A 27,564-nucleotide genomic window follows, 5' to 3' on the forward strand; every position below is an offset into this window, starting at 1 on the left:
CCAATTCAGTTGATGCTGTGTGCTGAGACCGTGTCTCAGGGGGAAGACAGAGAGAGAGAGGGAGAGAGGAGAGAGAGGGAGAGAGAGAGAGAGAGAGAGAGAGAGAGAGAGAGAGAGAGAGAGAGAGAGAGAGAGAGAGAGAGAGAGAGAGAGAGAGAGAGAGAGAGATTGGAGACAGATAGACAGAGACAGTATGGTCTTTGGGCCCTATAATAAAAATAAAGCCTGTGGCAGGCTGAACCCTAGGGGATGAGGTTACAATTCCAGGGAACTGAAAGAGCCTAGATTCTGGAAATGTGGCTCCTTCAATCACCAGCTGGTTTATTCTAAGCAAATTACCTCCCCGTGTGCCTGTTTCCGATCAGCAACTACAGTTACTAGCTGGCTTGGGTGCGCAGCTACGTGGGGCTAGGGGCTATATGTCCATATTGCTGGGCACACATCCCAGGCAACTGCTAGGGGACACTGGTGCATGGGGGCCTGGAAGGTTAAGGCTGGTTCCCAAGCCCAAAATAAGGCCCAGACGTCTTAGGGATTTCCACAATAGTTCGCTGTCATCTCATTTGGTCCTCTGATGCCTCTATGGTCTATGGCTGTCCCAATTTCCGATAGGGGACTGCAGGCAAAAGTGACTCCTACTCTTCTGGGGGGGGGGGGTCTCTGTCTCAGACCAATTTTTGTGATCATTGAGATCCTTGCAAGACCCCTAGCTACACCTGACTCCCCACCTCTGGCCTCAACCTGTTGCACCCACTATTCATAGCCTTACCCCTCCTTCCTGATGGCAAGGGGTGACAGCAGAGAAACCGAGCCAGCAGCCTCTCAAGCCAAGCCCACCCCTGCTCCCTGGAGGGAGGCTCCTCCTTTTAAGGCTGCTTCTGGGAATTCCCACCCCGAGCCAGAACTCGAGACCCCAGCCCCAGCTTGGTACCTGCGGCTCATTCTTAAAGAGATGAGGTTGGGGCATCAAACCTGAGGGCGGGAGCGGCTGACCCTGAGAGGGGGGAGGGCAAGGCGCCTCCCTCCCTCCCTGTGCCTGCCCCACGCCCCGCACTTCACCGAGGCCGGCAGGTCCGTGCGGGTCAGGAATAAATCAGAAGAGATCGCAGGGGCCAGCCTCCTGATAGAGGACACTCCCGCAGCTCCATCCTTTGCGCCTGGGGGACCCCCCGCCCGAGGCCGGCAGCCCAAGGGTGCGAGTACGCCAATCGGACCAGCTTCGGCTTCGCAACCTCACTAGCCCGGAAGGTGGACACCTCGCACCTCAGTCTCCTAATTACGCCCCCCCCAAGTCCCCTCGGCTAGCTTCCTCCTTCCCTCCGTCTCTTTTCATTGTCGAAAACCTGTGGCTCCAAGAGACCTTGGTTTCTCTGGAACTCTGCCTCAGGGGCCTGCCCACATCCGTTCCTGAGTTTGGGGGGCAGAGGGGCAACCGCCCCAAGAAGTCTCTCCGGCGATGGGAGCCGCCCGCCTGCTGCCTAACCTTACTCTGTAAGTGTGCTGCCTGAGACTGGAGTTCTGCCATTTCCAGCCCCAGGGATATTCTACCTCCCTGGGACTACCATCGGGCAGGTGGGGCAAGTCAAAGGTGGGGGACGGGTGTGCCCTGGGGTGCCCGCACCTGCAACTGCCTTGTCTCCCCAAACAGGTGCTTGCAGCTGTTGATTCTCTGCTGTCAAACGCAGGTAGGCACCCCTGCCTAGCCCCCCCCTACACACACACACACACACACACACACACACACACACACACACACCTTTCCCATGTCACCTTGGGGAGGGCAGGACTGACCTCCCCGAACCCAGCATGCTAAGGTTGGGAGGATCATTTTAGAAGGTGGGTTGGTGACCAGGCTGAAGCAGGATGGCCGGTGGTCTGAGGTTTGCCTCTTGGGCCCTCCTAACCACCATGCTGGCTTTTCCTGTCCACTCTCTCCATCCCTCGGTGATGGCCTTCTGGATGGTTAAAGGCAGTGTGCTGTTTAGACTTGAGAGATAGAGCCCTGGGGCAGTTGGAAGCCAGTGGAGGCCTTTGCTCAGGTGAGGTTTGTGCCTGCAGGTACTTGAAGGGTTTGGGTTCAAAACCACTTGTTTGGTCCATTCACCCGCTACTCTTCCCAATATGCTTGGACCATAGGTGGCCAGGGTCTCAGGCACAGTTAGAGTATCCACCCAGATAGGGAGACTCATTACCTACAGAGTTCCTAGGTCAAGACTAAAGGTTTGTCGGGGAGGGAATTCGGGGCTTACCTCTCCACACACCCCCCACACCTCCCACCCCCAAGCCCCCAGCCAGAGGCAAGGCACAGTCGTTTTTTGTGATCCTCCATAAAAACGCAGCTATTAAAATGCACTGGTCCAGAACCGCTCTGGGGAGCGATGGTCTGGCTTTCCCAGGCCAGAGAGGCCTGTTTCTCTTCCCATCCACTGGCGACGACTTTTTTTTTTTTTTTAAGGTAAATGCCTTTTCTCTGGAGTGGGAAGGGGCTGCCTTTGAAGCAGTGGGGGGGTGGGAGAGAGACAACACCCCCCTTTTTCCTTCCCCCTGTTGCTCTAGCTCCGTTGCAGGCCTTTTGCTTCACACATCTAGGGAGAGTAAGAAGAAAGCCCCCAGCCTGGCAGGGAGGGGGCTGGGGGTGGGTCCAACCTGTTCTGGAGAGGGAATTAGCACAATGGTGCCGCTGGCCTGGGCGTTTATGGCCTGGCTGAGGCCCCATTCAGGACTAAGGGAAGGTGGCAAGGCTGTCCTTTCCCCTTGAAGTGCCCCCTCACCCCCCTGGGAGGGGGGGGGCAACGGGCTGAAGCGCAGCCATGCTTGAGGGGCTGTCTGACAAGCAGCTGTCTACGGTGGTGGAAGGGGAGGTCCCCCCACAGCGGGGACATGAAAGGAATAGGCAAGGTCCTGTGGGAGAGGGACTTGTGGGCTGTGGGCTGTGGGGGGTGGGGGAGGGCGTGGGCTACTTTTGTGAAAGATTTGAAGGGGGACAAGGAGAGGAGGGGGCTTGGGGGGGCTGCTATCTGCCCCTGACCTGCAAGAGACTGCCAGGAGAGAAGGCTGCCCGCCAAGTGGGGCGGACATCCTGAACCTGGGCCAGAAGGCTACGGCTGAGACAGACAGGAACCCACCCCTGGCAGGGAGGCCTGTGAGGGTTAATCAATGCATTTGCCACCACAGATGCTGGCCTCGAGTTTCTCTAGCGGGGGATACATGGTAGGTCCCTAAGATCTTCTTATTCTCCCAGAGTTCTGGTGACTCTTGGCCTTTAGGAACTGAAGCCAGGAATGGAAAATAACAGAATTGGAAGGGGTCAGCTCTGAGCAGGTTATACCTTGGTCTTGATGTTACGGTTTTCACCACCACCACCACCCTGATATACCCCACCCCTCTGTCTAAGAGAATGACCCCTAATACATTCTGAGCTGGGATGGGACTAGCTCGGTCTTGGATCAGGTATGAGATAACCATAGTTGAGCATTAGGAACCAGGAAGGGTTGCATGCTGAGGTGAGGCTATAACCCGCAGCCGGCAACTGTCACCCTAATCAGCACCTTGGAGGAGACAGGGCAGTAAGTAATGTTTCTGTCCCACTCAGGTAAGGCTGGATAAGGCAAGCCCCAGTGTGGAGATGTGGTACTGGACAGGCTTGGTGTATGGTGGAAATGGCGCCTTTCACCAGCTAAGGAGGCAGGTCACTAAATACCTAGGTAACTGCCCCAGTCCAGAGGGGACCACGGGAGCAGCCACTGGTACCACCTTCAACTGCTGCCTCTACCTCCCTACACCTGGGAAGTCTCTCTCTCTCTCTCTGTCTCTCTCTCTCCCTCTCTGAAGATCCTCTAGGACACTCTGGATAAGAATCTAAGAGACCCCAAATGCCCTCCAGTGGTTAAGTCAATGTATTTAACACATTGTCTCTGTGTGTTGTCGATAGTGGGGTGGGGCGGGGCCATCTGGTAGTTCTGATTAATTGAACAAGACCCCAAGAAAGAGAAAGGAGTTCTGGCTGTGAGTTACATGTCCATATGTACCTGTTCTATAGAACATGGGAACGGGACACACAACCTTGAAGATTTCTTCTAGCAACCTGTTATGATCGCAGATGCATGCCGTCTCACTGTTTCCCAAGACTGACAGCCACAAGTCCCCAAAAGCCGTAACTGGTTCATGCGATACCCTGGGAAGATCATGGACATAGGCAGGCTCCACCTTGTACCCTACACTACAGGACACACAGCCAGCCTTACTTCATTTGCCTCCTTACCCCTCTCCCCAGATGGACCAATGGTGGTGTCACCCAAAGCAAATTGACACTATTTTTCCCTTGGTAACCGCAAAGGGGGAGAATCACCCGTCTCCTAATTTTAACCAGTACGTGAGGGACCAGGGCGCCATGACTGACCAGCTGAGCAGGCGGCAAATCCGTGAATACCAGCTCTACAGCCGGACCAGTGGCAAGCACGTGCAGGTCACCGGGCGTCGCATCTCCGCCACTGCCGAGGATGGCAACAAGTTTGGTAAGACCTGACCCTTGCTCCAGACCACTTGTACCCTGCCCAGCCTGGTCTCCTGGTTTCTTCCCAGCTCCCGGGTTAGGCAGCTTGGGGTATGGTGGGTAGAGAAAGCAAGCCTCTTGGTCCTGCAAGGGCAGACTGCTTGGGGGAACCCTTGCACATCCCTGAGCCAACAGCCAATAGACAAAGGTCTCTCTTCCTTTCCCTCATCACAGCCAAGCTCATCGTGGAGACGGATACATTCGGCAGCCGGGTCCGCATCAAGGGGGCGGAGAGCGAGAAGTATATCTGCATGAACAAGAGGGGCAAGCTGATCGGGAAGGTGAGACCTGGGACGCGGGGCAGACAGATGTGTCTTCCCCACTGGGGCAGGGGGAGGCATGGCCACAGAAATGTACCTCACTCCTGCCTTTGACCTACCCATCTGGTTAAAGCTGAGGCCCTGCTTCACAGGATGAGGTTTTATTTCCAGCTCCCCCAGACAGGGTTTCTCTGCGTAACTGCCCTAGCTGTCCTGGAACTCTGTAGACCAGGCTGACCTTGAACTCACAGAGATCCGCTTGCCTCTGCCTCCCAAGTGCTGGGATTAAAGGCGTGCACCACCACTGCCCAGCTAAAGTCTTAGTGTCTTGACAACCACTCCAATCCCCCAATCTTTAGCTAATTTTTAATTTTTGTAAAGATTTTTTATTTTTATTTTATGTGTATTAGTGTCTTATCTGCATGTATGTTTGTATACCACATGTGTGCCTGGTGCCCATCAGGTAAGAAGGGATCAGATCCCCTGGAATTGAACATAAAGATGGTTTTGACTGCCACGTGGGTGCTGGGAACTGGACCCAGGTTCTTTGCTAGAGCAGCCAGTACTCTTAACCACCGAGCCATCTCTCCAGATTCCTACTAATTTTTAAAAATATTTTTCTCTTATGCGTATAGGGGTTCTGCCTGCAAGTATGTCTATGCATCATATGCTTGTAGAATCCGGAAGGGGGCGGAGTTACACTTTTTAGCCTCCATGTGGGTACTGGGAATCAAAACCCTGGGCCTCTGGAAGAGCACCCAGTGATTATAACCATTCGGTCTCTCTAGCCCCCTAACCTCTATGTAGTTCTCCCAAGTCCAGTGGGGTCCATGGACGGGAACTTGCAAAATGCACTTACTGGTAAAGCCCCAAAGCACTGCGGGCACAGAGCACTGCGCTTCCTTTAGAATTGCCCAGTCTGGGCTTGTAGAGCTGACTGGTGCTCAGCAGGCATTCTCTCTTCTCACCGGTAAGAAGGCAAGGCATGTGGGCGGGGTCAAGTGTCCAGCGGCTCTTTCTGATCCCTCTCTCCACCCTGTGACAGCTTTCACCAGACAGCACGGAATTCTCATGAGCCATGTGCACGTCCCGTCCCCCCCCCCAGCACTGAATTACACACTATCCTGATCTTGACTCTCCTTTTGGGCATTGGGGAAACTGAGGTTCAGTGCTTTCTCAAGGCTTCTTCAAGGGACATAAATGCCGAATGGTTTAAGTTCACGTCTAACTCCAAACACAGCCTGTGTGCACGGCTCACTGCTGCCTCCCTAGCAATGGTCACCTGACTCTTTCTTGGGCATAATTACTCCTGGCTCATACATGGGTCCTACAAAAATAGGCCCAAAGGCCGACAACTCAGCCAGGGTGAGTGGACAAATTCCCCTCCTCTGCTCCTTTCTTCCATAGCCTAGTGGGAAGAGCAAAGACTGCGTGTTCACCGAGATCGTACTGGAGAACAACTACACAGCCTTCCAGAACGCCCGGCATGAGGGTTGGTTCATGGCTTTCACTCGGCAGGGTCGGCCACGCCAGGCCTCCCGAAGCCGCCAGAACCAGCGGGAGGCCCACTTCATCAAGCGTCTCTACCAGGGCCAGCTGCCTTTCCCCAACCATGCGGACAGGCAGAAGCAGTTCGAGTTCGTGGGCTCGGCCCCCACCCGCAGGACCAAGCGTACTCGGAGGCCCCAGCCCCAGACGTAGTCAGGGAGGCCATGGCGAGCATTGCCGGGTAGATGCCCCTCGGCAGCCTTCTCTCTCTTCTCTAACTCATCCAAAGATGGGGGCTGGGGTGGAAGGTGGGGAGTCAGACCCCCAAGGACCCTGAGGGCATGTAACATCTGATTCCCAGCTGGGAAGAGACAGTACTTGCGTACCCCAGGGTGGGCACCACACTCTGGAACTGGCTTTTTTGAGGCTAGGGGCAGATCCTAGGAGAAGCAGTAGGGTCTCCCTGACCTAAAATGCCTGCCTCCCAGCGTCTGCCTGGCAAGTGGGCAGGTCAGCAGATTTCAGGCCCTGCAGAACAGTTCTCAAATCTTGCTCCCAGAGGCTCGCTCAGTTTGAACCAGACACCCAAACTCCTGACCAGACGGTAGGAAGGCACTTTGGGTTTTGTTTCCAGAGACACAGAGAGAAACAAAGCCAAGCCACTCTTCCCGTTTCTCGCCCCAGGCCTGCCTCCCCATCCCAAGCCCCAGAATAAAACCATTTTCCTGCAACCGGGTCCGCTGAAGAAAGGTGGGCAATCAGAGCACAGAACTCAACGGCAAAGCGTCTGGTGCTGGCGGCACCGAGAGGCCAGGCGCCAGCTGGGGAAGATGGGGGCCGGGGCACACAGGCGCTGCAGCCCGCGGGTCCCGCGGTGCGGTGCGGGGAGGCCGAGGCGCGCCCGGGCCCGGGGACTGGCGGCCCCTCCCTCCGCGGGCTCCGATGTCCAGGCTCACGCGACGCGTCCCTGCTACCTGTAGGAGAGAAGAAAACCCAACCCCTAGGCGCGGCCCTGAGTGTCCGCTGGCCGGGACAGGCGTCCTTTGGGGCCCAGGCCCGGGGCAGGGGGGTGGTGGCAGGAGCGCGGCCCGGGGACGCCAGGAGTCACCTCGCGGGGAGCAAGATTGCTTTTTTCCGGTGAGCGGGGCTGGGGGGGGGGAGGTCTGGGACGAGCGGAAGCGGGCGGGGGCGAGAATGTGTCCCCTTGTTCTCCCCGGCCCCCACTGGGGGCGGAGGCGGGGGCCACACCTGAGGGCGAGCCTCAATTAGAGTCGGCCGCAGGCTGGGAGTGGAGGGGGAGGCGCCCAGCCCCCACCGAGCCTCTGGGGTGGGCTTTCCCAGAGGCTTCCAGGTGTGCCCGGGGGTGGAAGCCGTAAAACCGCCCTTTCCTACGGTGCGCCGGCTTTTAATCTTGTCAAGGGGGAGGTTATTGTGTCTGGGACCCTCCCCTCAGTCCCGCCTTTCTGCTCAAGGAATCTTCAGCCTCAGTTTCCCCCATGAAGAAAATGTTGGGGAGGAGTATTATGAAGAGAGATGAAAAAGATTGAAGGCCAACCTTCTTCCCACTTCTCCCAAGATTACTTCAAAAAGTCCAGGACAGAAGTTGTAGGGCCCGGGCGCTGGTTTAGTCTGAAGCGGAGGTGGGCTACGGCAGACAGAACCAACTCAGCTGAAACAGGGCTTGACCCGCCAACCCTGGGCCATTTAGAAGGTGGAGCCGACAACAGCCAAGAGGGGAGGTCCTGCGGGCCTAGGATTGACATTCTCCTTCCAGCTCGTCATAATTGCTTTTCACCAGGTTGCTTTTTTTCTGTCCTCCTATCACAAAGAGCCTTAATCCTAGTGAAGACCGCCGGACGCGCTGGGGGTAGTTTTCTGGGGTGTGTGTAGGGCGGGTGGTCTGGGGCTGCAGCTGATAACTGGCGAGTTCAATGGGACTTTAAAACTGGGGCAACACCCAGCAATTACTTGAGGACAAAGAGTTGGGGCCCCCAAGGTGTGGAGTATTGGGACTTTGGGGGGCTGGGAGGACTTTGAGAAGGAAGGGGGCTCTGATCCCTCTGATTATCGCAGGAATTTGAGACATTCTTTAAGACTCTAGACTGCCTCTCCAGCCGGGCCTAGGCCCACCCCCACCCCCCCCCTCTTGGGTTAGAGGCAGCTTCAAAGGTGGACTGGGCCCTTTGTCTGGCCTCGGCTTTCTTCTCAGGCCCTTCTCGGCCCCTCCCTCCCTCTTTGACCTCCCCAGCACAGACAAGCCTCTCGGGGCCAGCTCCAGAAAGCCCTCACTGTTTCCTTTCTTGCTTTTTGAGGTGAGACCTGGCAGGCAGGGACAAAGTATGCCAAAGAGGAAAGGACAAGCTTTGGAGGGCAGGGCTGAACCGGAAGCCAGGGGCATCTCAGAGAGCCTTCAATCCATCCGATCCCTGGTTGGACTCAAAACCCACTCCCCACCACCCCTCTTAGTGCGTTTGCCCGGCCGGCAGGCTCTGTATCCTAGTAGCTTTTTACATCCCAGAGCCTTCTGGACAAGTTTAACCGGAAAATACCGCAATGAAGAAGGCAGAGCCAAGTATGGTGACATACCCCTGAAATCCTAGCCCTCTGGAAGCTAAGATAAGAAGATTGAGAGTTCTGAAACAAAATAATAAATAGATAAATAAATAAATTGGTCTCTGGTGATGACACTTCAGAGGAACCTTAGGGGTTTGTGGTAGCAAAGGGACTTCTCAATGGATTTCAGATTCACATAGAGACTTTAGCAGCCGGGACTGCTTCTGGTGCCTGAAGGATCTAAGCAGACTCTTGACAATAGCTTCTTGCTAGAGGGGGCCTGGTGAACCCATGCAGGGAAAGACAGGGAGGGAAGCTGCAGGGGCCCAGACTCAAACCCTGTGTAGTGTAGTATTACCATATTCTAAGAATGTGTTCCACTCCAGTCTCTTTTGCTCTGTCTTGTCCCTTCATCGTCCTGTCCTCTAAACTCCAAAGGAGCTGGTGCAAGGAAGTTGGGAATGATATCCACTTCAGATACCACACAGTTGAAGTCACACTGTCCAACAATGTCCCTTGGATACCACTGGCCAGTGGCCTCCCAGTTAGCAAACCAGGATCTTGCTTCAGTCCTCAGCCTTGGCCTATAGTAGGCTATGCTTCCTAGCTTCATTGTCTAGTTCCCATAGAAACCTCTCTAAGGGGGCTGGCTAGAGAGATGGCTTAGTGGTTAAGAGCACTGACCATCCTTCCAGAGGACCCAGGTTCAATTCCCAGGACCTACATGGCAACCCCAAGATCTGACACCCTCACAAAGACATACATGCAGACAAAACAAAAGAGCACATTAAAAATAAAAGGTAAAAAAGGTAAAAAAGAAAAAAAAAAGCCGAGCATTGGTGGCGCACGCCTTTAATCCCAGCACTCGGGAGGCAGAGGCAGGCAGATCTCTGTGAGTTTGAGACCAGCCTGGACTACCAAGCGAGTTCCAGGACAGCCTCCAAAGCCACAGAGAAACCCTGTCTCAAAACCCCCCCCCAAAAAAAAAGAAACCTCTCTAAGTCCTTCTATGGATTTCCCTCCTGAGTCACCTTGAAAGCCTTGAGCATCCTTGCATACAATTGCTTTGGCAGGGTTTCTGGGCAGACCTCCCTGGGTTCTATATACATGAAGTCTCTGCCCGCCCACTCTGTGCATCTACTTAGAACACATAGGCCTGTGAGGTCATCACTAAGAAACCTCCTGTCCAGCCTCCATATGGAGCCCTTACAGACACTAGCAAAACAAGATCACTTGCCCCCACACACAAACTCAAGACCGCCTTCTGTTTTGCTTATTTTATTTATTTAGTGTGTGTGTGTGTGTGTGTGTGTGTGTGTGCGTGTGTGTGGAGACAGAGCACAGCTGGAGTGGGTTCTAGCCATCAAACTCAGGTCATCAGGCTTGCAAAGCAAGTACCATTACCTGCTGAGCCATCTTACTGCCCCCCCTTAAATAAAAATTTGTTTTTACTTCATGTGTATGGGTGTTTTGTCTGCATGTATGTCTGCACCACATCTGTGCCTGCTGCCTTCAGACAGCAGAAGTGGGGGCTAGCCACTCTGAAGCTGGGGTCACAGGCACTTGAGATCCTCCAAAAGAACATTAAGTGCTCTTAACTGCTCAGCCCCTTGTCTCTCTCTCTCTCTCTCTCTGTGTGTGTGTGTGTGTGTGTGTGTGTGTGTGTGTGTGTGTGTGTGGTAAGTGTGTATAAGAGACCAGATGTTGACATTGGTCTGTTGTCTTTCTCTGGTGCTCTCCATACCTATAACATATACAGTCTCATGTGCATATATATACATAGTGTCTTGAGACAGGGTTTACTCTACAGTGCACCTTGGCCTAGAACTCACTATGTAGCCCAGGCTGACTTCAAACTTGGAGCAGCCATCCTGACTCAGCCTCCCAGGTGCTGGGATTCCAGGGGCGAGCCACCACAATCCTGTTCCCACCTCTCAGTTCCAAAAGTGTGGCAAGTGTGCTCTTCTTTGGCTACGCCCCAGCACCGTGCTGCCTGTCCCTCAAGAGACAGGATGGGAAGCCAGAGCCCTCACGTGTACTGGGGAAGACGGGGTCCTGAGCAGTCACTTTGAATTAAGCATTCATTTCCTCCCTTCGGTACTGAAGCACTGTGCAGATCCTCCAGTTAATTAAAACGTTGGAGAAGACCAGCTTGCAGGGGACTTGGATTTTAATTGGAGGGATTAACCCATAAAAGCATGTTTCTTTCATTGAGATTTTTTTTTTGGAATTCTCTCTCCCTCTTAAAATTAAGATAAAAAGGCATCCAGGTGGTAGTATAAGTCTGTAATCCTGTCACTTGGGAACCAGGGAATTGAGGCATGAAGATTCAAGTTCAAGGCCAGCCTGGGTTACTTATATAATGAGACTTTTTTTTTAAGAAGGAAAATATCCCAAAAGAGTCGATAAGAAGTTTTGGAAATAAAGCAGACACCATCATATTCATGTCTGTAACACCAACACTTCGGAAGTTTAATACAGACTGCTGTACCCTTGAGGCTGGGCTATGGAGTCTTGTAGGGGCAAAAGTTTTAGAAATAAGGAACTAAAATGTACCAGCTCTAGAGATCGTCAGGCAGCATGCAGGCAGGTTCATATGGACTGTCTTAATGACACTGTGATCATTGTTCTCATTTGTCACCCAGCTGAGTCCTGCAGTCTGGACCCATGCTGTCTGCAGGGTCTCAGTACATGGCTCCCTTTCTTGCCTAGACCCTGCGTGGTTGGAGCTGAAAACATACATGGAAAATTAGCTAGAATGTTCGGTCAAAGTATGAAGGTTGGTTTTGGTGCTGTGGCAAGGAAGGCCTTTGAGAAGGGAGTGACGGGTCCCGTGGTCTGGTGGCAGCCTCCTTGGTGCTGAGACTCTGAGTCTCAGAGGCTAAGAGTCCAGTTTCTAGCAGGAAGGGGTAGTGGCTTCCCGTCTCTGTGGAGAAAGAGTCACCTTTTGTTGTTGTTTGAGACAGGGTTTCTCTGTGTAGCCCTGGCTGACCTAGAATTCACTCTTTAGACTAGGCTGACATTGAACTCACAGAGATCTCCCTGCCTCTGCCTCCGGAGTGGTAGAATTAAAGGCACTGCCCAGCTAAAAAGTCACTTTACAATTACTTGTTTCTTTCATATATATGTTTAAAATATAAAAATAAGTGTGTGTATGTATATGTATATTTTTAAATCATGCTTTGTAGCCTGGGCTGGCCTCAATTTCACAATAACTCTCAGCCTCAGCCTCCTGCTGCAGGCTTGCTGACTTATGATACCACACCCATCTTAAAATGGCTTCTTTTGGCTTTCATCCTCTTTTTCTTCTTCTGGCCTGGGTCTTTGTCCTCTCTCCTTCCTCCCCACGTGTCCAGGTGCCCTGGCTCAACCTTCCTGGGAGTTAATATTTAGACAGCATAGGATCACCCTATGTGTTACCCTCCTCAACAGGTCAGGGCATGGGGTGGGGCCTGGGCACTGGAGTGAGACTTGCATAGAGGCCTGCTGCTTGGGCCACAGTCCTCTCAGGAAGTCTAGCATAAGTGACCTTTCTGGAGAAAGTAGCTCAGAAGCAGGTGTCTGGGCCTAGAGCCTTCTTCCTGAGAGAGGTAAGTCTCCATCTCTGCTGGGATGGCGAATGCCTACTCACAAGGCCTGAGAGCTTCAGGAAGTAGGCTGGTTCCATCTGAGGGAGGCTTCCTTGCCTGTTGGGTTGAGATATGGGAGAAGCCCATCTAGGACCAGAATCAACTGGCATGTGGGGTTAGTGTTGCCAGCCCCCAGGGAAGAAGATTTATATGATAGAGACAGAAGAGGGTAACTGGCTTTCCGAAGGAAGCTGGGCCTTCCCAGGACTGGGCTGGAGGGGGCCTTGTTCTCTACAGACTGGGCAGGACTGTAGGATAGGATTGAGCAGAGAGTGGAGATAGAAAATGGCAGGGGGGGGGGTTGTGGCCTGGCTAACCCCTACCACCAACAGGCTCTCACTTCCCGAGCCCCAACACACACCCCAGGATCCCTTCTAGCAAGGGATGACCTTGACAACCTCAGGTCGACAGAGGGAGCCCTAACTCTGTGGACCCTTTGGCTCTAGGACTGACTGGGTCCTAGACTATTCCTGCCTGAGGTGTCTGACCGATGGGGGGACATTCCCAAGCAGCGTGTGACTGATGTGTTGGGGGAGTAATGGGCCTCGAGGGACTAGAAGAGGCTGTCTGGGACTCTGACTTTCGTCTAGGCCAAGGGGAGAGAGGGTGGGTTTGGGATTTGAAAGACACCCAGGTAGGTGGTAGAGGGGTGAGCCATGGCCACATGTCCAGCCCAGCCAGTGACCTTCTGGGATGTGGTCTCTCAACACCAGGGCTGTGACTCCCTTGTCCTTGTCACCTTTCCCCACCTACTCAATGGGCTGCCTGGAATAGGGCAGTCGCCCTTCCAACCAGTCTGTTGTCTGGCCCTGAATTATGGTTCCCTCCAGGCCACTCCTGGAGCCAATCCTGGTTTACGAGGGAAAGCGAGGGAGAGCACACTTGGTAGGGCACGGCTGGGGCACAGCCCAGCATCACAGGCTCTACAGGCCCCCTCCCTCTATCCCTGAAGAAGAAGCAATAGGAGTCAGCTCTTCTCCTCCCCCTCCCATCACTGCTGAGCTGGGCCTGGGCTGCCAGGAGGTTGTCTTGGCAACCGGAGGCGGAGAGGAGATGCGCTGAGGGATGGAGGTGTATGTCACCGCAGAGGCTGCTGTGTTCCTGCCCCACGCCCCAGGCCCTTGAAGGTACTGAGAACCCTCCCCTCATGCTCCCCTCCTCCTGGCCCTCTCCCTGGACTCTTCCCCACTTTCCCCTACCTCATAGGCTGGCTTCCATCAGGAAGGGACTCCTCTCCTGATCTTTGACGCCTACCCAGGGCTCCTAACCCACCTCATTCCACGCTCCTGTCTACAGCTGTCCTTCCTGACAACGTACCTCCGGAGACCCTTGTACTGGAAAGTGTGTCTCCCTGGGTGGGGTCTGGAAGGGGCTGGCAATTAAGGGAGGAAGCTAGGCAGGAGCAAAGCCAGGAATCTGAAAGATGGAATGTCAGAGCCCTGGGTACTTGGTCTCCCAGAGAGATGGAGGCTGCTTAGGAGGAGGGCCTCCCCTCCCTCCCACTCTTTCAGACCAGACTCGGGACTACATGGGTGGGGTTGAAGGGACAAACCGTGACAGGCCAGGCAGAGACCAGGACTAGCAATGAAAAAAGCCCGGTAGCTCCTCCTCCAAGGCTATGTCCCCCTTCCTGAACATTAAAGATATACCCCATGCATTTCTCATGGCCTTTCCTCCCTGCTTCTGTGAATTGGATGTCCCTCCCCCACCCAGGTTTTTTTTTTCTCCCTTCCACAGGACCCACCCTGATAGCACCCAGGCAACTAAGCCTGGGTTCCCTGCCCTCCTTCCCCTTCCCAGCCACTCAGCTACCTGCCTTCCTCATTTCTCCTTCTGTCTGAGCCGCCTTCAGGTTACAGTCCCCTCTGTCTTCTGCTAATCCCTTCCTGTCCCCTCCTCTCTTTGAAAAAGGACGCTGGGGCCATATTTTTACCTGTCTCCTTCAAGCCCCTCCCCCCGAGATTTTATTTTTTCATTCAGAAACCCCAGAGCCCCCTCTCCAGATCCTAGCTTTGCTCCAGTAGCTGCTGATACCATCAGCTGACCGGCTATGGGCAGCAGTTACCAGGGCAACGCAAGGCTGCCTAGGTAGGCAAGTCTGCAGCTGACATGGAGGCGGGGACAAGACCAGTCAATGCTATTAGGGTCAGTGTCTAGGCTTTCCATGTACCCGAAAGCCTGGAATGGTTGACGTTTTCCCAGGGAGGGAGGGCATGCCTCTGTGCTCGAACGGGTGCCAACCGGTGGGAAGCTCCCTTTTCAAAAGCATCTTCCCTGGGGAAGCCAGATCCTTCATTCTACCCACTGGCCCTTCCTGCAATTCCCAGGGGATTAAGGTTACTAAAAATCCAATCTGGATCTTACCTATGTATTCAGAACCTGGTTTCTCACATCCTTCCATTCATCCCCCCTCAGGAGAGGGTTAGTCCTTGGATGACCAATTCTGGTACCCCAGTTGTTCCTCCAGCCCAGACTGGGGACCCTCACAGAGTCTCAACTGCTTCTGGAAGATGGTGGAGCATTATGAATGGGGTTTGAGTTGCAAGTGCCAGGAGAGCCGGGCATAGCTCCCCTCAGTTATCAGTAGCAGCTCTAATCTGCAGCAACTTGAACTCTGCTGGGGAGACCCTGAGTGTGCATATTGTGCAGAGCCGGGGTGTGGGGAAGGGGCAAAAGACGGCGCAGCCAATTCTGCTTCGTCATGATGCTCTTGCGCCCCTTGTTTCAAATGGCTCAGGTACAGCAGCAGCTGAGGTGGACTGGACCAGCAACACACCCAAACACACACACCCTGGGGCCGGCCACTATCAGTTGTTGGTGGGGAGGGGCCGCCCGCCCAGCGACCGCCCGTCCTGCCCGCCCACCAGACACCAGACGCGGACTCCCCAGCGTCAGGAAGCCGGTGGCTTGCAAAAGCAGCAGGGTACGGGTGAAGCGGGCGGGGGTTCAGAAGGGAGATCAGACCGCTGGGCTGAGACCAGCTCCCCTCCTTCGCCATCTCCCACCCCACCCACCCTAAGCCGGCTTTCTTCCTGTTACTTGTGCTTCACTAAAGCGCGGTTGGGTTCCTGGAAGAGCCGCCTCCTACCTAGATTCCTGAGAAAACGCGGCAACCCGTGGACCCGGGCCTAGGCCTTTAGCCTCTTGGGGCTTCTGGAGAGCCTGGGCCCCACTGTCTGGGAGGAGGTAGGTGGCAGGGTACCCTGCCTCTCTTTCTTTCCATAGGTCCTTTGGGCTGTACCTCTGGCTTTGGGGCATGGCTTTGGGCAGTAGCAGGGATGCTAGGCGAGGGTCAGCTTTGGACCCTTGGTCATTGGGAGAACGGGCCTAGGTGGCTAGACCAGGAGCTTAACTGTGTTTGACCCGATCAAACCCCCTCCTTATTTGGGGAGAAGGATCTAGGGTATTGCCACACAAAGAGTCCTTGGGAGCCCCCAGCACCTGTTTCGAGTCCTCCACCCTGCCTACTTAGCTTCAGTGGCCCGAATTTCACGGGGTGGGGTCGTGGGGACACAGTCATGGAGGGAGCTGTTACCTCTCTGCTCGGTGATGAAAGGAGTCGTTGCCAGCCTCCCTCCCCACAGGACAGTTGCCCTCCAGAGTGGCAAGCTTTCAGTGAGCGGCTGGATGGATGCTGCGGGTTTATAGCCTGCTCTGGAGCCCCTCCTAGCTGAGCCTGGCCGGTTTGGGGTGGGCTGTGTGGCAGGGTGTGACTGCAGCTGTAGCCTGGCCCTCCTACCAGCAGCCAGGGTACTGGGGCGGGGAGGGGGGACTGGGCGCGGAACAGAGGTCCTCTGGTTCCTAAGGGCTTTTCCTCTCCCAGCACCAGACACACCGAGCTCCCTTTGCTGGGCAGGCGCACCTGTGTGTCTCCTCCCAGGGGACTGGCTGCCGGGTTGTTGTGGGTCTAAGCCAGGTAGGGTGCTGTGGGAGTGGAAGATGTAGGGAAACCCCCAGGGGATGGGTTAGGTGAGGGCACCGTGAGTTCCGGGGTCCGCATGCTCAGCACAGGGATGAGTTCAGCTGGCCATGCCAGGGGCTGTGGGCATAGGTAACTGATGCTAAGGGGAGGATCAGTGGGTGGGTGCAAGTGGGTGTCCTCATCACCATATGTCATTGTGCGGGGGGGGGGGGGGCGTCCTGTCAGGGAGAGTAGGCGAGCGCTCTGGCAAGGAGGGCTGTGGAGTCCCTGTGTGCACCCATGTGCAGGAGTTCTGTCAGCAACCATGTGTTGGGCACGGAGCTCTTCAGTCTGTATGCTTCTCTGAGTCTTGTCTCAATACGGCTGGCCTTTTAAGGTTGGGACATCATCTATCCACTGGCGAGCAATGTCTGCAGAATAATTCCAGAGCTCATGTGTGGGGAGAGTGGCATAGGGACCTCTCCTGAATTCTGAAGGCTGGGTTTAGGGTGGATGCTTCCCCGTCCCCAGATCTGTCAAATCAGCTGCACCCCAGCTACTCAAGTCTGTAAGGCCAGAACAGAAACATGTTGGGACCAAGCAAGCCTAGAACTAAAGGAAGCTACAGAACTGGCCTGCCAACCTGGCCAAGAGAGAAACCTAAGAAAACTCTATTGAATTCAGATAAAGGTGGTGGCACACACCTTTAATCCCAGCATTTGGGAGGTAGAGGCAGGAGGATCTCTGTGAGATAGAGGCTAGCCTGGTCTACAGAGTAAGTTCCAGGATAGACTCCAAAGCTACAGAGAAACCCTGTCTCAAAACAAACAAACAAACAAACAAAAAAGACACAGTTCACAGTTGTGGTGTCAAAGGGAAGGGGGCACTGTGACTCAGGGCTGCTGTCACTGAGAGTAGGTGGGCAGGCCCCGGAACAGATGGACTTTGTAGTCCACTCCTTGCGGTTGCCTGATCTTGTTCAGTGTGACAGGTGTCATGCAGGGTTGGCAACAGGAGCACCTAGTCCAAAGCAATAGGGAATGGTTAAGAAAAAAAAACTGCACGAGAGAAGAAGTAACAGAGCTTTGCTGGCCTGAGAAAAGGTCAGGGTAAACTCGCCTTAAGTAAGGCCTTTGGTGAGCCACTGCCCTTAGCAGGCCCGAACCCTGCTGTCCTGTGTCCCCACCCCACCCCACAATACACACATTCATTGTAGGCGCCTGGTCCCTGCCCTGCTGGTTGGCTACATTGCCCTTCTCCCACCCTAGGATGCTGTTTTGGGAACTGGTGACCTAGCTGGAGCCTGACTTTATTTCTGGCATTGAGTTGTTGCCACAGCAACTGTGGAAGTGGGGCTGGGAGGGGGAGAAGGAGAGGAAGGGAGAAAAGATGAAGGAGGAAAAGGGAAGACAAGAAGGAGACAGAGGCTGAAGGAAGCAGCCACAGGGAGGACAGGCCTCCCCTGCCTGAGCTAGCCCGGGTGGCCTCTTGCTTTGCTGGTTCCTTACTGTCTGTGGCATGGCTTCCTGTTGCCAGATGCCCCAGGGCCGGGTCCTACAATCTCATCCAATCCTTAACTCCCAGCTCCTGTTCCACAGGTGAGGTGACAGACAGAGGGGCCCAAGTTCATATCAAAACAGGATCTTTGGGGATGCACAGGAAAGGACAGGAATTCCTTTGGTTTAAATACAGCCTGGGTGGGATTCCAGCTTGGCTTCCTTTGGGTGGCCTTGGGCGAGTTCATCTCGTAGCCCTTTTTCTCGTTATCTGAAAGTGAGCAGAATGCCAGTGTGTCGAGCCAGCCGGGCTATATGAACACCCCCATCACAGGCACCGCATAGAGAAAGTAGTAACTGGCTTAGGAAGGAAGCAAAGGCTGGACCAGAGCCCACCTGCGATGGTGGATCTGCCTGCCTGTGAACCTTCATTTCTACAAGCCCAGGGACCTTAATCTCCATTCATCCCGGCCTGAAACAAAAGCCCTGGCATGGGTGGGTGCAAACTTTGAGGTCCCTGTGGGCAAGTCTTATCACCCACATCCTGGGGCACTGCAAAGTCCTGGTTGCCATGGAGATGAGAGGGTGGGTGGTTCGAGGTGGGGCCTGGCTGGTGGCTCAGATAAGACTGGGGCGCCCAGCTGAAGGTGGGTGCGGCCCAGATGGGAGGATGGGGATCTTGCTGGCTGTTGACCTGAGCCTGGGAGGCTGAAGGGTGTCTTCCGACACCTGGACTAACTTCCTCCATGGTCCTCCACCTCCCCTCCCTTCCCTCCTCCCTCTCTTCCTGCTGCAGCCTGCCCTTTCAGTCCGTGCCCACAGAGGTTACAGGAGTGTGCTGAACAGGACTGTGCCTGAGGATGGGAAAGGGATCAGGCCTGGAGGAAGCCAAGTGAGACACTAGCTTGGGTGAGGGGACTCCACGTGGGTGCTGTAGGCAGATGCCTGTGCAGGGCGACTTGGCAGAAGCTGAAAAATCACACACACACACACACACACTCACACACACACACCACACACACACTCACACACACACTCACACACACACACACCACACACACACACACACACTCACACACACACATCCTCCCCTCCCACTCCTAATTTCTTTCTCTTCTCATCTTCCACTATGAAACGTTTTCCCTCCGCTGGCCTCCTGACAGCCTAAAATGTCCCCAGTAAGAGCCTTCTTCATAGCCTGGGGTTGTATGTGGCTTAGCAGAGTGCCTAGCATGCACGGAGCCCTTGGGTTGATCTCCTGCGTCACTTTAAGCCAGGCCGGGTGGTGCCAGTGGTCCCAGCATCCTTGAGGTGGAGAGGTCCAAGGTCATCCCTGATAAGGTTGCATGTATATACTTGGAGGCCAGCCTGGATTAACAGAGAAAGCTCTTGCCTAAAAGAAACCAACCAACAAAAACATGCTCCGCCAAAACCTTCCATTCAAATGCAAATGTCCCCACAGAGGTAAGGCTGCGCTGTTAGCTCTTCCCCCAAAGTTGCTGATCTGGGTGCTCCGGCACCAAGGGGGCACCAAGGGACTCAGGACCTGGTGAGCAGGGAAGTGCCGCGGAGGGTCTGGGAAGGGGAAGGGACAGGGGAGTACACGAACAAGCTGAAGTGCAGTGGTATTGTGGTCAGTGGGCTTAAGTGGGCCCTTGACCCAGTACTTGCTGAAGTCTCAGTTTCTTCCACAAACCTGAGGTCACAGTCGGCTCACAGGACTAGGATGTCAGGGAGTGGGTGCAAAGCAAGACTGAAGTGCAGAGCCGCAGCCACTGATAGCATAGTGTGTAGACACCAACTATTGCAGCTCTGCCCAGCGCTGCTCAGTCACGTTCCTGAGTGGCTGGTGGGGTGCTGGTGTTTGTGCACATGTAACTGTGGGTCTCGTGTCTGACCACACCCCCCTGGGACCCTGGCTTTCCTACTCTCAACACTCTGATAGGAAGCCAGTGCTCTATAATGCACCCCACACCCGGTGCTCAGGGTGGGGCGCTAGATCATCCTTCTTCCTGTCAATCAAAGACCACCCCAGTTCCCTGCACTCGTCCGTCCGTCCGCATATGACTGGTGAAATAGGAGCCCTCTGACCGGCTCCCTCCAAATGCCCTGTTCTCTTATTACCCAACCTCTTCCCCTTTCCCCTTCTTCCTGAGAAGCATGTGCCTTCTCCAGAGCCTGTCATCCGCCTGGGCACTGGCACCCCGCCCCCACCCCGCCCCGCCCCTCCCTGCAGCAGCACAAGCCCAGGGCTTCCCTTCTTTAAAGCCCCTTTGCCCAGAGCCTCTGTCACTTCTCTGGGAGCCTCCTGGCTTCCTCCCCAGTGATGGCCTCAGGCCTCCCTGGCATTCTTTGCTCTCCTCTGTCCTGTCCTCAGGGTTTATTGCATACTTCCTGTGGAGTACTACACCCTCTGCCTCCGCTCCCCAGGGTGGGCTCTGGGATGCCATTTGGACTCTTTCCCTGCTTGCTCACATTCAGACACCCACGGCTGGGCTGGTGGCCTCAACCCCCCTTGTGGTCGCCTACAACCACCAGGAAAGACGGACATTTACATTACAGGTCATAACAGTAGCAAAATCTCGATTATGAAGTAGCGACAGTGACCTGTATTGAAGGGTCACAGCACTGGGAAGGTTGAGAGACACCGTTCTAGGCCTGACAGTGCCCAGGCCCCTCTTTGCAGCCTGGTGCCTCCAGAAGCTCCTTGGCTTGTGCCTACCTGTGCCCCAGCTGCCCTGTCGTGGGTCCTGCACCTGCTGCCTTTAGCCTTTCTCGCATTGCTTACTCCTGGCCCGAGCCCCATGTCTAAGTCTGGCCCTTACCCATCTCCTCACTGAACACAGTTCTGTCACCTGATTCATCTGCCCCAAGCACTGCAGGGATTGTGTCACTTCTCGGTTTAAAACTTCTTAACCCTCCTGGGATGACTGTCACTCACAGAATATGCTCTAATTCGAATGGCCCTCAGTCCCTGAGCTCTGTAATCCAGTCATATTTGCTGTTCCCAGACTGACTCAGTGTGTCCCCATGTCCCCACCTTTGTTTATGCCTTTTTCTCTTAAGAATTCTTGGCCAGGCTGTGGTGACACAGGCCTTTAATCCCAGCACTCGGGAGGCAGAGGCGGGGGAGGGGGGGAGATCTCTGTGAGGTTTGCATAATTCCACGTTGTCACAAAAACAAAACACCCGCCTTTTTAAAGATGGGATTGGTAGTGGTGGCTCATTCTTGTAATCTCAGCACTTAGGGGATAAACCAGAAAGGTCACAAAGTTTACAGGCTATGCTAGACCACATCCTGGACGGTACGGTCCAGGCCAACCTGGACTCAGAGTAAAACCTTGTCTGTAAACAAACAAACCTCTTTTCAGTTTTTCTATGACCTCAAAGCGGGCATCCCTTATGGTGGTGGTTCCAACCTGTGTGAGCTGCAACTCATTTGAAAGGGGCCAAACGACTTTCACAGGGCTGTCTAAGACCACCCTGCATCAGATATTTGCATTATGAGTCATAACAATAGCAAAGTACAGTTATTAAGTAGTAACGAAAATAACTTTATGGTTGGGGTCACCACAACAGGAGGGGCTTTATTAAGGGGTCGCAGCACTAGGAAGGGCGACAGCCACTGGTGTAAGGCCTCCAACTAGTGCTTCTTCTGACAGAGTTCACCATTCCCTCACAGACACCTCTCTCTTGACTTCCTGCAACCCACTGCCTTATCTGGGGTGTGGGCCTCTCCACCCTGTGTGGAAGTTATCTGTGTGCTCTCTCTCCCCCGAGGGGCCTGCATCGGTCTTTCATTCATCTTTCTGTTCTCCATGCAGCTCAGCACAGAGCTTGGCACCCTGTTCTGTGGGGAAGAGATGTTCCGAAGCGGGCGGGTGGCTAAGCCAGAGGCAGATCTACTCCTAGGTGGTAGACGGGTGGATGGATGGACAAGAACTCACTTCTAGGGGTGAGCCCTATGTATAGACCTTATGACAGTGGCTATTGATAAGGTAAAAACTAGAGCCTAGCCAAAGAGCTGACAGATGTCTTTTATTTGTCTGTTTTTTGAGAAGGGGTTTCACTGTGTAACAGCCCTGGCTGTCCTGGAGCTTGTTTTGTAGACCAGGGTGACCTTGAGCTCACAGAGATTTGCCTGTTTTTGCCTCCCGTGTGCTGGGATTACAGGCGTGTGCCACCACCACCAGGCTTGGTACAGCCCTTGAGTGTGTACCAGAATGCATTTTGCTCATCAGACACCTGGTTTAAGCGTTTCAAAAATCAGCACTAAGAAGGCTGGAGGAGTCTGATGCTCTAGAGTGAGAATCCTGTCTCCACAAACACCAGTTCCCCGCTGTGCGCCTGATGGAGATGCCCTGGTCTAGATTTGCTTTTCAAGACAGGGTTTCTCTATGTAGCCCTGGCTGTCCTGGTACTCATTTGGTTGAGCAAGCTGACCTCAAACTCAAGAGATCTGCCTCTCTCTGCATCTTGAGAGCTGGGCTTAAAGGTATAGGCCAGCACATCAGCCTCTGGTTCTAGAATTCTAAAAAAAAACTTGCATAACACATCACTGGGTGGGCACCCTGAATCATGCCATCATGCCAAATGCACTTAACTTGAGCTCCTGGACCATCAGCATCTCCTTAACCCCCCCAAGCCTTGATTTTCTAGTCTGTGAAATGGATCTACTCTGCAGGGTTGTTGTCAGATGAATTACAATAATCTTTGTGTAGTGTTTACATGTATCAAGTATATGGTATGCAGCACAGCTACTTGAGAGTTGAAGCAGGAAAAGATCACAAGCTAAAAGGCCTTCCTGGATTATAGAGTAGTTCAAAACTAGCCCTGTCTCAAAACGAATAATGAAACAAAGAAGGCCAAGTCTGTGGCTCAGTAGGAGAGTGCACAGATTCAGTCTCTGGCATCTCACACAGACACAGAACATCCAGCACATAACATGCATGCACTCAGCAGCGACAGCTCTGGTACTGAAGCTGCCCTCTGGAAGGTAGCAGCCCATTCACTTCACTAGGCAGCCCAGCACCCAGTGCCTGATCACCACCTTCCCTGTGACAGCACTGCTCGGGAAAGGGTTAGCCCTGGCGGGAGGCACCACGAGAACAGGGTGGCAGGGCCTTTTGTGTGGACCCGGGGAGATGAGTGGCATGAGGGAGGCAGGGAGGAGGCAGAGGTGACGGGTGTGGGCTGAGGCTGGGAAGTAGAACACTGGATGCTGGCTATTTTGGTGGCACGTGGGCAGCAGAGTGGCTGAGATGAAGTACAGGTGAGAAGGTTTGGGAGAGCCAAGGCTTGGTGGTCCAGGCCTCGAATCCCAGCATCTGGGAGACTGGGCCTAAGACAGGAGTGTGAATTTAAGGGTAGCCAGGGCTATGCAGTGAGGCCCTGTGAGGAAGTACGGACACAGCTTCACCCCCAAAAAGAGAGAAAGCAAACCAGTGGCCTCTGTCTCTCATAACTGGCTACAGAAAAGCCCCCTAAACTCCCTAATCCCTGGGGAGATGAGAATAATATTAGTAGATCATGTTCTACGCACTATGCATGCTCTAACCTACGTACTTCTCTGATGCTGGAGGGTTAAGAGTGGTTAAGAGCATTGGCGGCTCTTTAAAGGGTACCAATGTTTGACTCCTAACACATGGCCACCCATCTGTAAATCCAGTCCCAGGGGATCTGATGCCCTCTTCCGGCCTTCATGGATGTGTGGTGCACAAACATACATGTTGGCAAAACACCCAAACACACACAAATAAATGATGCCTACAGACTCCCGAGAGTTCCGTGACGAGAAACTGTTACCATCCCTTACTTTGTTGTTGTTTTAGACAGGACCCACACTGTAATTCAAGCTGATTGGAATCTCACTGTGTAACCTAGGCTGGCCTGTAATTCAAAACAATCCTCCTGCCTCAGCCTCCCAAGTGCTAGGGTGTGACTTACCCAAGAGCACACAACATCCAATCAGTAGTTACTAATTAAACCCAGGCCTCCCAGCTTGAAGCCACCACAATGCCCTCTCCCTTCCCTTCCCTCCCCTCCCCTCCCCTCCCCTTCCCTCCCCTTCCCTCCCCTCCCTCCCTTCCCTCCCCTTCCCTTCCCTTCTGTACGTAGCTTTCCTCACTCTGTGGCTTCCAGGGCCGGTGTTGGGAGAAGGGGGAAGGAAAATAGCTGAGTGACCAAGGCGGAGAACACATGGGCTGTGGTCACCACCTCATACACAGACTGACCTAAGTTCCTAGAGTGCGAAAGGGAGTCCAACAAGGCACTCACGGAGGAGCAGTGTGGCAGCCCCTGAGAATGTTCTGGGCACTTTGTGGCAGCAAAGATGTGTCCCAGGCCCCAGAGGCATTTTACACAGAGTCTGCACAGGACACTGCCTGACTGAAGGGAGTAGAAAAAAATCGAAGTGGGCCAGCCTTTGAGGTCTGACAGCAGCTCTAGGCCATGCCGCGGCTTCACACTCTACCCGACCCCCCGCGGGCCTGTTTCCCTGTGCTTCCAGTCTTAACTAATGACTCTTGCTAACCTTCTGGGGGAAATGAAGAAGAGGTGACTGAGCGAACTGCAGGGAGTGGCATCCATGGCTGGAGTAGGAGGGGCCAGCACGGCCTGGGAGCGGGCCCAAGCAAGAACAGGGCAGGGCAGGGGTGACCGGCTTGGGGATAGAGAAGCCTGTCCACCCTGGGATGCCAGCTGACCCCTGCCGTCATTTCCTCTGGAGCCAGAGAACAATGGTTTAAAAAACAAGTGCAGTCGATTCCTGTGGGCGCTGTCTGGCCACACGCACACAGAACTCTCTGGTGCTGAGCCCAGCTCTAGGGAACCTGGCAGCCCAACGCCCTCACGGCCCGCGCCTCACTGTCCTTCCAGCCACCCCGCGGTCAGCAGCCTGGAGAGACCCAAGGGATGAGTACACCACAGCGCGTTGCGACGCCCTCACTGCAGGAGCCAGGCCGAGCCTGACGTCCGTCCTCTCCGCGTGCGCACCGGCCTCCGTGGGAGTGGCCGGCCAGCGGCTACCGCATGGAACGTCTGCAGAAGGTGAGCGGGCCGCACCCCTACCCGGGTGGGGACCGCTGCCCTCCCGGGCCCGCTCGGGAGTCGCCGGCGCCACCTGGTGGTCACCTCCGCACTGCACGCCGGGTCCCACCCCCCCCACCCCCATCTTGAGGTTTAGGGCAAGACCCACGCCCACACCCTCGCACCCACGCATATGCCCACTCCGCCACCTTCTCGCTCTCTCCAGCAAACTCTTACCTCCCCGGGGAGCGTCAGCTCCTCCAGAGACTCCAGTGTGCCGGGCTCTCCCTCCAGCATCGTGGTGAGTACTTCCGTTGACCACCTGCACCTCAGCTGGGAGGAGGGAGGGGCGGGACCCTCTTAATCCCTGTTTCCCCCCTGGCACCCCAACTCCCGTGTGGAGAGAGGTCCTGTGAACTCTTGCAGGTGGAAAGACCCCAGAGATGCCCGCGGAAGCTTCCTACTGCCCTGGAAAGGGCTGGTCTAGTTGCAAAGAGCCTCAGAGGCAAAGAAAGAGCTTTTTTTTTTTTTTTTTTTTTTTTTTTTTAAGGATGGTCTAGAGCCGAGCATGGTGAGGCAAGCCTATGGTCTCAGAATTTGGGAAGGGGAAACAGAAGGATAAGGAAGTTCAAGGACTCCCGCAGCAACAGAGAGGGCTTGAGAACCTTGACTAGATGAGATGCTGTCTCAAAATTAAGTGCATCCTAGATTCTTAAAAGCAACATAATGGAGTTGCTAACCCACGAGAATTGACATCAAAAATGTCTTCTTGAGCCGGGCATTGGTGGCACATGCCTTTAATCTCAGCACTCGGGAGGCAGAGGCAGGCGGATCTCTGTGAGTTTGAGACCAGCCTAGTCTACAAGAGCTAGTTCCAGGACAGCCTCCAAAGCCACAGAGAAACCCTGTCTCGGAAAAAAAAAAGAAAGAAAGAAAGAAAAGAAAATATTTTCTTGAGTACCAAGTCCAGCCGGAGAGGCCAGTATCAGTCCTTAGGTGATACTATAGGAAACCCTGTTGCATTTGGACCATTTCCCTTCAGGCCAAGATGGACAACCAGGTGCTGGGCTACAAAGACCTGGCTGCCATCCCTAAGGACAAGGCCATCCTGGACATTGAGCGACCTGACCTCATGATCTACGAGCCCCACTTTACCTATTCCCTCCTGGAGCACGTGGAACTGCCCAGAAGCCGGGAGGTAAGAAGGGGTCATTTGTGAAGGCCTGAGGGGGCCAGGTAAGTGACGTGGGAACCCCCTGGCAGTCCTTGGAGGCAGAAACGGGCTGTGCACAGGAATGAACCCATGTTTTGGGCCAAGTGAGCACCAGGCTCAAGACTGGAAACAGCGGGGGCAGCAACAGCTGAAGAGTGGAAACTTGAAGAGAAGTCTCTCGGGGAGAGCGTACAGGGTGGTAGAAAGCAGGAGCTCCAGACATTCTAGCTGAGGGAGTGGTGCGACATTGTAGCCTCACTTTACCCTTGTCACATGGAAGTGATAGCTCTTCCTGAGCACCCCAGGAGGCAGTGAGTGAGTGAGTGCAGGGGGCAATATTTGGTTAGGTGCGTTGTCACTTGTATTCAGAAAGGGGTCTCTGGTCATGGTCATGGTGGCACACACCTTTGATCCCAGCAATCAGGAGCCAGAGGCAGGCAGATCTCTAAGAGATGGAAGCCAGCCTGATCTACGTAGTGCACCCTAGGACAACCAAAAGACCACATAGTGAGATCCTGTCTCAGACAACGAGGGGCGTCATGAGTTGGTGAGGTGCCTCGGTGGTCAGAACACTTGCTTGCATGCCAGCCTGATGGCTAAGTGATCCCCAGAAACGAAGACAGAGGGAAAGGCCTGACTCTGAAAGCTGTTCTCTGACCTCCACACATGTGTGTGGCATGTACATGCCCACACTCACACATGATTACAGCAGCACAATGTAGGAAAAGAAAGCGGTCACATTGGTGTGTTCAGGCTGTCAGAGTGGAAAACTTACGTACCATGGAGCCAAGGAGAACTGATTCCATCATGGCTGCTTGTTGGTTGGGTTTTGCCGTTCCTTGCCTGCCAGGCTCTGAAGGCAGGGTCCTTTTACTCCTTGGCTGACCCTCAGGGCATGAAGTGTGCTGCTTCCAGATCTGAGCTTCCTATGGAAAGTCTTGGGGCTGGGAGAACACTGGGCAGAGGAAGGACGAAGGCCAGGCCAGAGATGGACGAGGAGTCGGGAGGGCAGAGAGTTGGCTAGGAGAGTAGGCTGGAGTTGGGTTAGCGGGGGTGAAAAGGCCCCTCTGAAGCTCTAGGGTCCCACCTGTGACTCTGACAAATGCTCTCCATTCACAGTGCTCACTGTCACCCAAATCCACATCCCCCCCACCATCCCCAGAGGTAAGTCAGCTCTAGTCCTGCTTTGCTGGGGCCCCCAGCTACCCTCCCCCACCACGCCCGGTCTTAGCTCAGCCAAGTCCAGGGGATGATAGAATCAGCAAATCCCGGCTGGTTGGTCACTGGCCAGCTCATCTGCCAGCCAGACCCAGGGCCTTATTTAACTATTTCTCTACGGGTAGGCACCCTGAGCAGGTGGATGGAACCCTTGAATGCTCTTCCTCTGCCATGACATTGCCCTGGGGTTGGGGTGCGGGCTGTTGGTGTGGGAGGACAGGATAGGTG

The 27,564-nt window shown here is 54.4% G+C and overlaps 2 protein-coding genes across 12 annotated transcripts in view; both read left to right on the forward strand.

The window, feature by feature from the left end:
* Nucleotides 1–1,456: 1,456 nt before the first annotated feature.
* Nucleotides 1,457–6,513, forward strand: Fgf17 (fibroblast growth factor 17). 2 transcript variants are annotated; one of them, XM_005070983.4, is made up of 5 exons: nucleotides 1,457–1,491; nucleotides 1,649–1,685; nucleotides 4,337–4,514; nucleotides 4,727–4,833; nucleotides 6,220–6,513. In XM_005070983.4, exons 1-5 carry the CDS (start codon nucleotides 1,457–1,459, stop codon nucleotides 6,511–6,513), a joined length of 651 nt encoding a protein of 216 aa, XP_005071040.1. The 2 variants fall into 2 exon arrangements, with proteins under 2 accessions (XP_005071040.1, XP_021083364.1); XM_021227705.2 differs by having other exon boundaries at nucleotides 4,370–4,514.
* Nucleotides 6,514–7,289: 776 nt separating this feature from the next.
* The window catches only part of Dmtn (dematin actin binding protein), a 29,629-nt gene continuing 9,354 nt past the window's right edge, over nucleotides 7,290–27,564 (forward strand). For 2 of the 10 annotated variants that reach the window (XM_040733415.1, XM_040733517.1), the window contains exons 1-4: nucleotides 15,491–15,668; nucleotides 24,756–24,926; nucleotides 25,132–25,206; nucleotides 25,948–26,103. In XM_040733415.1, coding sequence (XP_040589349.1) covers nucleotides 24,909–24,926; nucleotides 25,132–25,206; nucleotides 25,948–26,103 — 249 coding nt within the window. In that variant the 5' untranslated portion in view covers nucleotides 15,491–15,668; nucleotides 24,756–24,908. Of the gene's footprint in view, nucleotides 7,438–13,453; nucleotides 13,610–15,490; nucleotides 15,669–24,755; nucleotides 24,927–25,131; nucleotides 25,207–25,947; nucleotides 26,104–27,237; nucleotides 27,283–27,564 lie in introns of those variants that run through there. The other 8 variants (XM_040733376.1, XM_040733374.1, XM_021227701.2 and 5 more) reach the window with 8 other exon arrangements.

Source organism: Mesocricetus auratus, unplaced genomic scaffold (genome assembly GCF_017639785.1).
Source record: "Mesocricetus auratus isolate SY011 unplaced genomic scaffold, BCM_Maur_2.0 Super-Scaffold_2245, whole genome shotgun sequence".
NCBI classification, from domain to species: Eukaryota; Metazoa; Chordata; class Mammalia; order Rodentia; family Cricetidae; genus Mesocricetus; species Mesocricetus auratus.

Coding starts and splice junctions, on each gene's coding strand:
- Fgf17 (XM_005070983.4), top strand. CDS start 1,457: ATGGGAGCCGCCCGCCTGCTGCCTAACCTTACTCT. Junction 1,492..1,648: donor CTGCTGCCTAACCTTACTCT/GTAAGTGTGCTG, acceptor CTCCCCAAACAG/GTGCTTGCAGCTGTTGATTC. Junction 4,515..4,726: donor CGAGGATGGCAACAAGTTTG/GTAAGACCTGAC, acceptor CCCTCATCACAG/CCAAGCTCATCGTGGAGACG.